The sequence below is a fragment of the Thermobia domestica genome, chromosome 4 (genome assembly GCF_964235325.1).
Source record: "Thermobia domestica chromosome 4, izTheDome1.hap1.1, whole genome shotgun sequence".
Taxonomy (NCBI): Eukaryota; Metazoa; Arthropoda; class Insecta; order Zygentoma; family Lepismatidae; genus Thermobia; species Thermobia domestica.
The window spans coordinates 264518306-264532171 of NC_137457.1; the positions used below are offsets into that span (position 1 = coordinate 264518306).

Below are 13866 nucleotides of genomic sequence, written 5' to 3' on the forward strand. Positions count from 1 at the left end.
GTCCATTGGAACTTCCAACCTGATCGTGTTTAAAATTGTATCTTTTTTCTTCTTTAAATTGGATAATAATCTTAGTTTTCGTTTTATTTACAGAATAACGTTGTGGGTAGCTTTGTACAGCTACAGCAAGTTTTGTCTCATTATACAGTAGATGAACAGCTTCTGATCGGCTGTCCGACTCCAGAGCAAATTACAGTTCTTTTGTCTTCAACACTAGTCACGCAGGAACACGGGAAGAACACTCAAGACGGAAAGACTTAGCAAATGTTTTGTGTTTAGTTGAGTTAACCAAAATGAAGTTGAAGTGGCGTCCAAAGTCCCTGCAGAAAGAAGTAAAGTTTGAAGAGGGTGTGTATACTGTGGAGGATAAGGATGTGATGGTTCTAATGTACCTTACCTTTTGTTTGTGATACTTTCCTCCTCTAATTGCAAAGTGGAATTACTGGTCGTCTCTCCAGAGCTGTGATTTAATCTTTCCTGAAATGTTTTCGCCTTGTTGCTTTGTTATGACGTCAGATTTTTAATGGCTTGTCCAGTGAGTTACAATTACTGTACAATCAGGTATTCCTGTCTTTTAAAACTTCATAATTGTAGTCTCGAGATCAGACCATCCCAACGACATATCGCGATATTTTGGGGTACCTATAAGTCAGTCAGTGGATAGATCGTAGAATGTAGAGTTTACCATCAAAATCTTGCAGTGGTATTATCATTTGTGTACGTATAAAACGAAAACAAATGTAAAGTAGAATTCTAACCAGTAAGATCAACCTCAAGAGTGATATAGAATGAACAAAAAACCAAAAGAAATCAAGATTTGCTCATCAACAGTTCGATCGTCGGTTTGCTAATATATGTTCTGACGGGACGCGGATGTTAAAATATCAATATCTGGGGAATTATATGAAGGAAAGCAATTAAAAGTTTATAACGAAAATTCGTTCCCAGTTTGACGCATACAGAAGAGCTTGAGATTCATTGTACAGAAGGGAGGAAGGAAAAGGATAAATGTACTGTGATACCTTTTTAAAGGTTCTGAAAAGTTTCTCGTGAGAATTATATTATTAAATTTTCACCAAAATTCCAAAATTGTGATCAATTTCTGTACAAGGAATAGCCTTTTCAATTAAAGTCCATAGTTATATCGTACAGGCTGAAGAAAAATGCTGTTAATTGAATCGATCATTATTAAAAGGGGATATTTTCCATTTAGACATAATGAAGCAAATTTATTTGGAATGATCGATCCAGTGAGATATATGAAGTACCTTCTCAATTTCTTAAATACGAAATACCGCTAACTGCTTCTAAATCTAAGTGTAAATTGTTGAAGAATAGCATTGCGAAAAACACAAAACTTTATGTATGTTCGGAACAATTCTTTGAACTTACCTATTCAGTGTGATTATATTAGGAACACGCCGAAGTATTAAGTTAAAATAATTTGTCCAATAATATAACAATATTCCTACCGACCTAGAAAACTCAAGGAGTTCAAAGTACTTGTAAACAATCTCTGGAAATACCAAGGAATTTCATACAAAGCTAAAAATACCTGGAAAAGCCAGGAAATTTTAAGTACGTTTTTAGTTCTCAGAACCCATTTTTCGTGTCGCACCTGGCTGTTTGCTAGGGAATATTTTATAAAATAAATTAGTTTTACAAAACTTTCCCTACACACACACACACACACACACACGATATATATACATGCATAGTAGAGATCCCGGGTTCGATTCCCGGTGGGAGAACTCGGTCGAAAAAGTGTAAAAAAGTTTCTTCAGGCAAGCCATCTGAATGAAGTTTTCCTGGATTTTCCTCTTTTCATACCAGGCAAATGCCGGGTGGTACCTAACTTATAGGCCGCTTTTTCACTTCCCTTTTCCCGGATAGTGTGCTCGCCGAGGGACGTCATCCCTCATACTGACGGGCTAAATGGCAATAGATGCCAAAAGCTCAGAACTCTAAATGCATAGTAGATGAGAAACCCCCAGATCGGGAAACTTTTTTTGCATTATGTAGACCCGGAAATTGGTGAACCGTGGCCTGAAAAACGTTGAAAAGGTAAGGAATTTTTCTCCTTCACAAATGAAAGTATGAACTATCTACAAAAGCAAAGGAACCGAAAATATTATATGAACTCGCACTGAGTTGTAAGTAAAATATTTTATTCGGAGGGAAGTCACAGCAAAATAAATAGTTGAAATGTCGATCAAGCCATAAATTAGGCAAGAAAGAAAGAAAAAAAAAAGTTTTATTATTCTTCACATAGTACAATTAGCGTGAAATGAAATTCTTTAAAAGCGTCTTTCCAAAGCTTAATTAAAAAATATGATTTTGGTTAGCTTCTTAGTCTCGTGTTTTGCCTTACTGATCTAGAGGCTTCAACTATTTTTGAACTCAGAATCCTTCTAAGACTTAACGAAACTTTTTATCATAGTATATTGATAAGTTCTAATTAAAAACCGCGTTCACCTCCGGTGCTTGGGGTCCCTGGTTCGATCCCAACTCGCGCCGTGTGGACTTTGTGATGGACAAACACCGTGCTCGTGGTTTTTCTCGGGGTTCTCCCGTTTCTTCCCACTTTCTTCATTCCACCATTTCACTCATCTCTCATCATCACCGTCTCTAGCCTAACCGGCATATCCGTGGGACGTAAAACTTAAATATTTCATTTCTAATTAAAAACCAGACAGGAATTAATTTGTATATCAAATGAGAGAAAGGTGCGGTACCTTCAAAGCAAAATGTTTATTAAACTCTTGAACGGGTTAATGCTTAAATCAAATTATTCTCAAAGTTCAAAATTATTGTTGTGAAATTGAAAGAGGCCACGGTGGCTCAGTGGTAGTGTGTTCACCTCTAGTGCATGGGGTCCGTGGTTCGATCCTAACTCGCGCAAAGTGGATTTTGTGGTGGACAAACACCGTGTGCGTGGATTTTCTCGGGGTTCTCTCGTTTCATCCCACTTTCTTCATTCCATCATTTCATTCGTTTCTCATCATCTCAGTCTCCTTTAGCCTACCTACCTAAGCGTGGGACATAAAACTCAAAGATTTCATTTCATTTTTTTTTTCTTTCACGAAATTGAAAGTAATGAATTTTATTGAATCTTAATTAAAATAGAAGGGTGTAAAAATAAAAATATTGCGGAACAAACGTCAAGTTTGTTGCTGTAGACTCCTTATTTTTTAGAAGGAGGGAGATAATTTCAAACGGTTAAAATACAAAACTAATGAACAGAAAAGAATAAATTTTGTCTTGATATGATGCTTAAAGCAACTAACGTTATCAAAATCTGAATAAGAGACTTATTGAATTTGTTTAAAACAATCCTGTAGTAATTTTTATTCGGTTTGAAGATCACATATTTTCTCTACAGATATATTTCTCACTGCTATTCATTATTATTACACCTATTCTTCATCTGTACTTTAACCAGAGAATAGCTTGGACCTGATTTTCTCTTAAGAAGTTACATGTTTTGGTAAACACTTGAAATAAGAAAGGAATCAATAGAACAGTCTTTATGAACAATCAAGTTAGGATCCCATTTCAAAAGTATCTTCAAAAACTGGAACATCTCTTAACTCTATTGAAACTTTGAATCCAATATTTTCGTGTTAGCAGAACTTTTCCGCGGTCATCGCTTAAAACCGAATGTAAATGTTTAAAAAGAAATCAGAAGTATATCAGGGTGATTCATAAATTTGTTCATTTTTTTAACTCTGATTGTATGGAACAGTTATAGACGACACAAATGTAGTAGTGTTGCAAAGCCATTTTGTGAGCAGTCGTGCCAAACATTAAGCTCGAGAAGTTGATGATTACATACTGTTATTACATCACTGAAGAATCAATAGCAGTCACATGGGGAATTCGTGCTGTGGAATGAGAGGAAATCGTGAATGGTAGGGTAGCACAAGAATGGCTTCTTTCATATTCAGAACACGAGCGTGAAGATACGCCCGTGTCTGCAACCAAATTCCACGGCCAATATCCTATTTGTAACTCAGGCAACGAATCCCTGCTCCTGTACACGCAAACTAGAAACAAGGGTGAGGAAGTCTCAGTCTGCCATAGTAGAACATATTGACAGCCTCCTCAGTTCGTGTCTTTAAAACGGGGATGAAAATGTTGAACTGAGAAGATCACCTTCCACTCACCATCTAGAATGAGTGGGAACGTTTACAATTACTAAGCGAGAGGTTAATGATTCAACCATGTCTTTACAGGAAATTACCAAGAAATGACAACTCAGATATCGAATTTATGATTGATGGTTATATTTCTCATAACTTGTGTTGCAGTGTAAATATGTGATGTTCAAATACGGGTATCTAGAATATTTGCCAGAAGAGCAACGCATACCAAGCATTGAGCGGTTGATCACTGTTATTAAGGTTACACATACCTCGGGTTTTACTTCAGCTGGTGGTCCTTGGTGGTCCTCTCCTGGTCTGGTCTCTGGATGGGAGATATCGCCAAGTTGATATCTTTATCGGGATTATCTCTCACTGGTTTAGACACCCTACTGCAGTCATTGGTGACGATGATCTGGTTCAGCTCTGCGTCCAATGTACTCGATAACTAACACCAACGTTAGTTCGCTTAAACGTAAACTATTTGAGACTCCAGTCTCAACTTCTCTCCAACTTCTCAGCCTGATTCGTACTACTGAGTTTCCTCTACCGAGTAGTCCTCCTGCGTCTGACTTTCTCCGTCTGAGTCTCAGTCTCTGAGTCTCGCTTTCTGAGACCCGAGACCTCTCGTCCCTCCGTTTTTGTTCAACTCTTGTCTCAAGGAATTTGACTGTGTCAACTGACGTCAGGCACGTGTGCCCTTCTTTCTTCGGGAAAACGAGGTCGCTTCCTTGTTGCAAATAACAACTGCAATACTTGGAATGCTCTGGTCTCATGATTCTAGACAATTTCTACATACCCATGAATGTGTTTTCTTGTTCACAATAATTGTACAAATGCAACATAGTAAATTCTATAGATTGCTCTCACTTACACATTTTCAGAATTCAGTTCCTGAATTCTCAGACAGCGAACAATGTGCTTCGATGATTTTAAAAAGCTGACAATACAATCGTACAAATTTAGCGAGAATGGCATTAGTGAGATTATTTAGATTAACATAAATTATTTCCTTGTTTTTACTCCTTCACCAAACAAAAATTAAAATCTTTAATAAAGTTGATATTTCAAAATATACATAAAATTAATCATTAAATATGGGCTCTGTTACATGAAAATACAGGCTCTGCCACAATATGTACGATATTTATTTACGAAAGAAGTTTTTCTCCGTGAGGGCACAGGTTGGTGCTCACGATATCATACCACATTAGGTAGAACAACGAATGATCCACTTTCAATCGTTGTTTGCTCATTCTTGGTGCGATAAATTTTCGCATCGGGTTTTGATAGTAGGTGAAAACTGGTTCTCCTTACGTGTGATTTAGGCAAAAAGCATAATCTGGGTCAGAAGTGCAGATTTGGGACAAAGGTGAAGGTTTGTACCAGAAAGAAGGGCGCTGTCGGAGGAAATCTTTACGTGAAACAGCTACTACGTGTCTGATACTATGCGGCGAAAAGTACCCGGCATTGATGAACAGAAAGTAGGTGTTCTTCAGATCAGTAACACTTTTTGCCATCGGTTCCGATTTCTCTCTCTCTCTCTCTCTCTCTCTCTCTCTCTCTCTCTCTTTTAAAACCTCCAGAAATTGAAAGACTTTGAAGATCTACCACATCAACCATACAGCCCGATCTTATCTTGTCGGATTTCCGTTTGTTTCATTTTCTCGCATATTCTTTACGTAGACGCTAGTTTGCAGATTGCTACATCAGTTCGAATTGTAGGAGAAGAGCACGCGAATTTATATGTATATATTATTATTAAATTACATAAAATACAGTATTTGTGATTCTCCCATGGAACTGTGTGTACCATCCGATATGAAAGCTTGGTGGCCGATCAAAGGCTTGTTTAGACCACATGAGTGGACTCCAACTTATAAGTTGAGAATCCTGGGTTAAGACGTTTACGAGCGTATTCGAGAGCCATTCTCTATCTATCAGATGTAACTGGGTTCGAAAATACTCGAATCGTCTTGATCTCACTCTTAGATTTATAATGAAGACTTTCCATTGAGAAAATGACCAAAAAAAAAAAAAAAAAATCGGTCCTAAGCGATATTCTTTTCATAAATTATAGTATATGGTTAGCGTACTTGATTACATTAATTTGATGCGTGGCATCGTCCACACTACTGAATATTTTTATTGTTTTCTTATGCCATACTAAATTCCGAATAGTTCCATAGAAAATGTCCTAGACTAGCTGATTTTTAATTTTGAACTTCAGAAAGAGCAAAGGAATAAGCTGTAATAGACATTGTCAGAATAACCTGCAGCATTTTCCCATAGAATTTTAATATATACACGTACTTTTGTAAGGGTCGTGGTGGCTTAGTGGTAGAGCGTTCACCTCTGATGCATGGGGTCCTTGGTTCAATCCCAGCTCGCGCCAAGTGAACTTTGTTGTAGACAAACTGTGTGTGGGGATTTTCTTGGGTTTTTCAGTTTCCTCCCACTTTCTTTATTTCACCATCTCCTTCATTTCTCATCATCACCGTGTCCTTTAGCCTCGTCGACATATTCGTGGGACGTAAAACTCAGATTTCATTTACATACTTTTGTACTTATAATCTTCAAAAAATAAAAACTGATTGACCTGCGAAAAATAAATAAATAAATAAATAGTAGTATTGTTCTACCTTGCTAAGTGAAAAGATCTTATCTTCAATTAAACTAAGTTTTTATGCATTAATGTTAATATTTAATATTTATGAATCTAAAGTGAAATGTTTGAATGATTATGGTGTTTACTGAGAACGTTAGCCGCGAGTTATATTTGTTTCTCTTACGAATCTATAGTAAAATGAAGTATTTCGCCAACTTAGGTAAGAATATCAGAAATTCTTTTTTAACCCCCGTAAGTTCGTAATTTCATTATAAAATCTTCAATTCCATGAGTTTCCCCAATTTTACTTCGATATTCACTAAAGTTTTTAATTTTGTATATGCCCTTCATTTGTTGTTTTGTTGTAGCATCAAAGAGTAAAATGAGTTAAGAATTGTGTACTCTATTTGTGTGTTTGTTCTGTGTTCCAACATTCCTTTCACCATGAAGTCAATATGAGACGTAATCGTACAGTTCTACGTAGGATGTAATGGGGTACTCCCAGCGGGAGTCAAATCAGGATCTCCTGCACTGAGATGCGAAATACTAACCACTTAACCACTAGGATACTCTTAAAGCTAAAATTAATCCATCTGGCGTTAGGCCAGCCATGTATTTTTAGTTGAATAACATGAGATCAGCACATCAATTAACATCACAGTCGGTTTTTTTTTTTTTTTTTTTTTTTTTTTTTTTTTTTTTTTTTTTTTTTTTTTTTTTTAAATCGAAGTTCAATAATTGTTAATTTAAGTATTTTCCAGTTGCCTCAGAAATTAATTTCCGCTTCGGTAATTAAATCTAAGATAACAGGACTAAATTTACATGCACTAACCACTTAGATACAAGGGAGCAGCAGTGTCCATTAGTGTTTCAGAACAATATAGATTAAATTTAGCCAAAAATATTTAAACTTTCCCTTGTTTTGTAAGCTGGGTGTGAAACATATGGTCTATCGAAATTATAATTTATGTGCTCACTGAAAGCTGAACTTTATAACAAGTTGACAAATGGAGAAATTAACCATTGTTTTGATATCAAATAGTGTACAGATGTAGACACTAAAAATTCAAGAAAGGAGCTGCGAACCCGTGTCACCGGCTTGACATATTGAAGCACTAATGCTGGTAACTAATACTTCCTTGTATATTCAAGTTGTTTGACATGTTTCTCCACCGATATTTAGTCAACGGCGGACAAGTGTTGCAATCTCCTCTATACGAGTCATACTTTCTCACTCGTGAGTAGGGTTACCAACTACCTTGTATTTGGCACAAAAAAATTTTGGAACTTCCTTTCGATTTGATTTAGTCCTGGAGGTCTCATCTCCCGCTGCCATGTATTTTTAGAGTAAAATGTTCGTGTAATTCTTGCTTATTGAGGATATTTTAATGTTGAGGTCACTGCACTTGCACTATCGATTCTTATACATCTTGTTCTTGACATAAAAAAAAGATAATTTTTGTCAAATTTTGTTCCCCAAGAGAAAATTTCCGCTGTGGAAGAATGGGTATCTGTAGTGATTTAAAAAAAAAAAAAAAAAAAAAAAAAAAAAAATGCTCAGGAGTTAAACTAAATTATTGGTTTTGTTACGAGTACGTATTCGAACATCTAATGCTTGCGTAGAACGCGTTTTTTTCTCATTAGAATACCAAATGATGTAATGATAGAAGCCGATATACTTTAGACTTACAAATCACTATGAGGATTGACTACACTTGCAGAAACTTTGTAGATATGTAAGGAAAAGTTCCAAAGTTCAAGCTACTACCAAAGACGCGCAAATAAATACAGTTTTAAATAAGAACCTCTGTACTTTGAATCATTTTATAGCTATTTTGTGTAATAAAATGTACTAGATCTAAACACTTTTAGTCGTTCGTAATAACCTTAAGGTCTAACAAAATCTTCGTAATTTTTACTTTAAAAAAAAAAAAAAAAAAAAAAAAAAAAATTGGCAGCCCTACTCGAGATGGTTTTTCACGTTCAACTAATCAAACTACATAGACTGTACCAAAAATTACATTTGTTGTGTTTATATATGTCAAGTATATATGAATTAACACACATTGAATATATTGAGAAGAAAGGGAATCAATTCATTAGTACATCTTCTCTTAGGACGTTGACTTGGCAAGACATAATTTTGGCCGTGGTTCCAAGTTCGACTTTCGTTAGGGTTAGTTACTTCGGAACAAGCCCAGTCGAGGTTTGGATCCCACTTTAAACAGTACTCGTCTTAATCAGCTTCGGTGCTGGTAAGAGACGTTTAACTCCATACAAGCATTAATGGCGGCTTGGGTTTGATCTGCCTCCCCAGTCACTTATTTTTGTTCAGGGGATTTTATGTAAGTTGGTAATTTTAGATTAGTAGGATGATTACAACAGTCGTAAATCCAGAGGTATATTCAAAAAGAAACACGTTTTAACCGTTTTATTGAAATTTTTATAAAAATCGTTACTGCTTTTTGTCTTAAGAGAGCAGAATTATACTTTGTAATTCAATAAAATGATAATACTAACACGTTCTTTAATTGTGGAAATTTGTTGTCTTGTAAAATGCTGACAGAAAAAACAGTATAAAGTATGATTCATTGTGCTGTGGTAATATGCAAAACTTACAATATTTTGAAATAAACCCTTGCAATTCAAGGGAAAATGCAGATCAGACTCTTCACTCCTACACTAGGCCATAATTATATTTTGTAATCTGTAATTCATAATTTATTTTTCCCATATTTATGTTGTGATTCACACCAGAAAGACTGACGAAGTAGAGTGGAGATTGTTGGTTTTTTTATTAAATACATGAACTTTGTAAGTAAGAACTTGTTTTGGTTTGTTTCAGAAAAGTCACTTGCCAAAGGGTCGAATTTAACGTCAAGAGCTTGGAAGTGTTTATTTATATGTGTATGTATGTTTATTGAGTGAAAACTGCATATTTTTCTTAATAATAAAAAGGGCTCGACACGACTTTGTTGTGAAGTATTAGAGAACGATATTTTTTAAAACTTACTGATAGGGGTAAGCGATACAAATTGAATATGAATAGCTCAGGACATTACAACTCTCTTCTTAAATAAACATTGTTACCTCTTAATTCAAAAGTAATATACTGTGCTTAATAGTCTTTCTGACGTCATTGATTGATGTATTCTATTGATTAGAATTTCTGTAAAGTATTTATTCTCCTCCCAATTGGTTAAGACGCATAATAGTTATCGCGTATCGGTATGTATTTGTGTGTACATAAGTATGTGAAACTGTGTTTGTAGAATGGATTACACTACACTAATGCTAGTGCCTGAATTTCTAATGACACCAGAAGTATGTATTTCTAAGGAAGTGAAAATTTTATTTTATTCTTGTATGAAAGAAGTTGCTTTGGTTATGTATATGTAATGAAATCAGCATTAAAATTGTCTGTGATAAATCCTGTATAGTGTTGATATTTTATCAGTATTGTAAATAGTGTATTATCTTAAATAAGGAAAGAAAATATTAAAACTTGTTTTATAGTCTGGTTTTGTATATAAACGGAAATGTATATATAATATATGCAGCCAAAAATGTTACAATATATATTGCGTTCACCTTGAGTTGTTTTTTTTTTCTTTTCTGGAACTATATTCTACTTCGGCGCTTGTGTAAGCAGTTCTAGGAATAATATAGGGGTGATAGCCAGTATTTAGAGGAGAAAAACTTCGCGTCTTGAAAACATATATCAAAACAAGCTGTTTCAGGACATCACTGGGCTCTTTGTCAGTGTATTGTCTTCTGCTATATACTCTGGAAAAAAAAAAGCGACACTGATAATACTACAATGCATATTCTCAATGAGCAGTACACATTTAATACTAGTACCACAGTTTCAGGCTATTGACATGAATATAATGAATTTATATGCGTGTGTAAGTAGCTGTGTGTGTTTTGAACAAAATGGTTTGTAAAAAGAGTTATACAGAAAAGTAAAAAAGATCAACAAGAGTAGCACAAAACAAAAAATGAAATATCTTAAGGGTAAGATATATCGTGTACGAACATCGGGAGGTACAACACAGCAAACTAGTATATTTTATGTTCATCATGGGCTTTCTGCACTGCATCGAATCATCGAAGCTTGTTGGTAACAAGTCTATTGCAAAGTGTAACTTCGATTTTAAGAATCAAACCCGGATTATCTGTTTTGTGAGTTCCATTCTATTCGAGATAGTTGTCTATTCAGCCTTCTGCTTATATTGGCCAACAAATTTACAATTGGATTCATGTCATGAGAGTTTGGAAGCCACTTGAGTCTCTGAATACCCATATTCTTGAACCACGTATTAACAATTTTCACTCGGTGACATGAAACATTATCGTCCTGGAAAATGAAGTTTCCATATTTTCTTCAGAAAAGTAATCTAGCTGTAGTAAGAACTTTACGAACCAGAATTTGAAGATATTTTTGTGTAACAACCGACCCTTCACTTCACAAGGATATATCCATCCTTCTGACGCCTTTAGCAGTGAAGTAAGCCCATACCCTCACTCACTAACTGAATTTTTGCCTCTCTCAAACACAATCTTGGTCAAGTTCCTCGCTCGTTCGTATCCATAACTTCACACCACAATCGTTTCCCACTATTTCTTTTTTTTTTCTTTTTCTTTTCTTTTCTTTTTTTTCTTTTCTTTTTTTTTTTTTTTCAACGTAGAAAACGACGTGCTTCCAGTTGTCCTAAGTCCAAGTTGCATATCGCCTCACAAACATACATGTAAATGCCCTCTGTGCTTCTGACAGCTTCGAATTCTTATGCGGTTTCTTCTTCGTAATATCCTCTTCATACAGTCCAAACAATACAATTGCACGAGTAACTGCAGTTCCAAGGTAATATTGAATTACAGAAGCTAGTTGTCGGGAACTCATTTCGTGATTCTGCAGTGCTATTGATTTTATTTGACGATCTGCTCTGGGTAATTCCTCCTTTTTCTATCACACTATTGACGAAGGTATGGTATGTTACGCTGTTTTTTGCTTGTGAATTACTCTTCGTGCCGTCGAATGATGGGTTTTAAGTATTCCACCCATCTCCCTTAGAGATTTACCTTAGCCAAGCAGAGCAAGAATTATGCCTTTCTCACATGGCGACAAGTCACATTTCTTACCCATTTTACTTGTTTACAGTCTAGATGTAGCAACAGTATCACACTAGAACACTGCAGAACCACAATAGTGCCACTTGATACTGTCCAAACAATGACGGAAGGCAAAAAATAATCTCAAAATATGATTTACATGGGTTTACATATCACAAATGCATTTCAGAATTCTCACTACAATAATTTGCCAAGCGCTCTCAATGCCATCTGGCGAGAATATTACTGATGCACAAACAATTGGCAAGCTCCGTTGTACACCGCAGGTGTCACAGATGATACATGAATTATCCCACTTGTAAATTATTCATTGCAGCTTTGGAAAATTCAAGATTACTAATAAAACTCCAACTGACCAAAGCAATATATATATTTTAAAGCTATATATTTGTATTACAGTTTCGGCTATGTGACATAGTCTTGCTCAGACACATTATGAGAGATATCCAATTATTCTGGTAGGAGATTGGGAAATCTCTTACCAGAATAAGATTTTCCTTCCCTTTTACGTCTTTAATGGTGTTTTCGATAGCTTTACAAACTTCATCTACTTCATTATCATGCGCTGTAGTTGGCATATATATATGGATGATAATGTTTCTCTTGGTTTGGTAGCTAGCTTTACTACTGATTCTCTCGTTTGTTATGATGTAACTTCTTACTTGTCCTATCTTCTTATTCATTATAAATCCAACTCCAGTGACACCGTGTTTCACATCCGAGTAACTCTGTATTCATCTGATCAGAAGCCATTTTGTTCTTTCCGTTTTACTTTGCTGATCCCTATTATAGCCACGTTCACTCGTTCTAATCTACGAGTTTTCTAGCTTATTCGCTACCCAGGTTTTCTAGCTTATTTGCTACGTTTAGCTCCTGACGTTCCATCATCTAATTTGTATTGCCTAACTAAATGACTTCTAGCTCCGCCCACAATCTATGGAGCTTACTGTCTTTGCAGTGTTGGATTCTGAGTTTATTGCTACCCATCTGGGGTAATTCAGTTTTTAAAATCGCCATTCTTATGCTGCGTGTTCTTGGAAAAGGTACAGTGACTGTTTCCCGTTGCCTTTTGCCGGTTAGGAATGCTGTTTCGCTGTAGCTCACTGTTATTGGATGCACGTCTTCTAGAGCATGTCTAGACCTTTCCTGTAGAACAGGATTTTCACTATGAGGACCGCTCTACAGTATCGTTGTCCAGGACCCACCTCCTAACAGGCTTGTGCGGTATCCTAACAATGTGTTGTTAATTGCGAAGGGTTAGAAATGTAGAGCGTATTTTCACAAACGATGGAAGATAAACGTATTAATCTGCAATTCCAAGAAAAACGTCGCATTGACACTTAAGTGTAAATTGAAAGAAGCACAAACGAAATTCGACTAGCGCTGCTGAACAAGGAAACAGTTTTTATACAGTAGTTTTTAATTTGAATTTAGGAAGTGTGTATTGACCTTTTTATAAGTTTTCTCGTTACTAAGGTTTGCTAGTAAAGCATCATCTTTGACAGATAGACCACTGAATAATTGAAGACTCAAAATGCTTCGTGTGAAGTATTGTGCTCTATGGGCCAGAAACATGGAAATTACACAAAAGTGATTAAAAGCTGCTTTCAAAATATAAGTGTGGAGAAAAACAAAGGTCTTAGCTGGGTCGTGCGGAAAATTAATGAAGTGTTGGAAATGGTGGGGAAGAAAGGAACAATTATAGATATAAAGAAGAGAAAGAAATTGGTTGGGACTTTGGCTGAGAAAGAGCTGTATCATGAGGAATATGCCAGAAGGTAAAACACCACGAAAAAGAGGGAGGGGTGAAAGAGGATGCAACTGATTGATGGTATTAGAACAAAATTCCTACATGAAGGCGAAGAAATTAGCCGAAGGTTGGTGCAAGTGACCTGCCAAATATGGCAGAATACCGATGATGTATTAAGAATTACAAGGGTAAGACATAAGTCTTGTAATATTTCCACAACCTAAACAAGGCGC

The 13866-nt window shown here is 35.8% G+C and overlaps 1 protein-coding gene across 3 annotated transcripts in view; it reads left to right on the forward strand.

Moving 5' to 3' along the window:
* Positions 1 to 10346, forward strand: part of Cog3 (conserved oligomeric Golgi complex subunit 3) — an 81665-nt gene extending 71319 nt beyond the window's left edge. For 2 of the 3 annotated variants that reach the window (XM_081755871.1, XM_081755872.1), the window contains exon 15: positions 94 to 10346. In XM_081755871.1, the coding sequence (XP_081611997.1) occupies positions 94 to 261 (168 nt within the window). In that variant the 3' untranslated portion in view covers positions 262 to 10346. The remainder of the gene's footprint in view (positions 1 to 93) is intronic. The other variant, XR_014131233.1, reaches the window with a different exon arrangement.
* The last annotated feature ends 3520 nt before the right edge of the window (positions 10347 to 13866 follow it).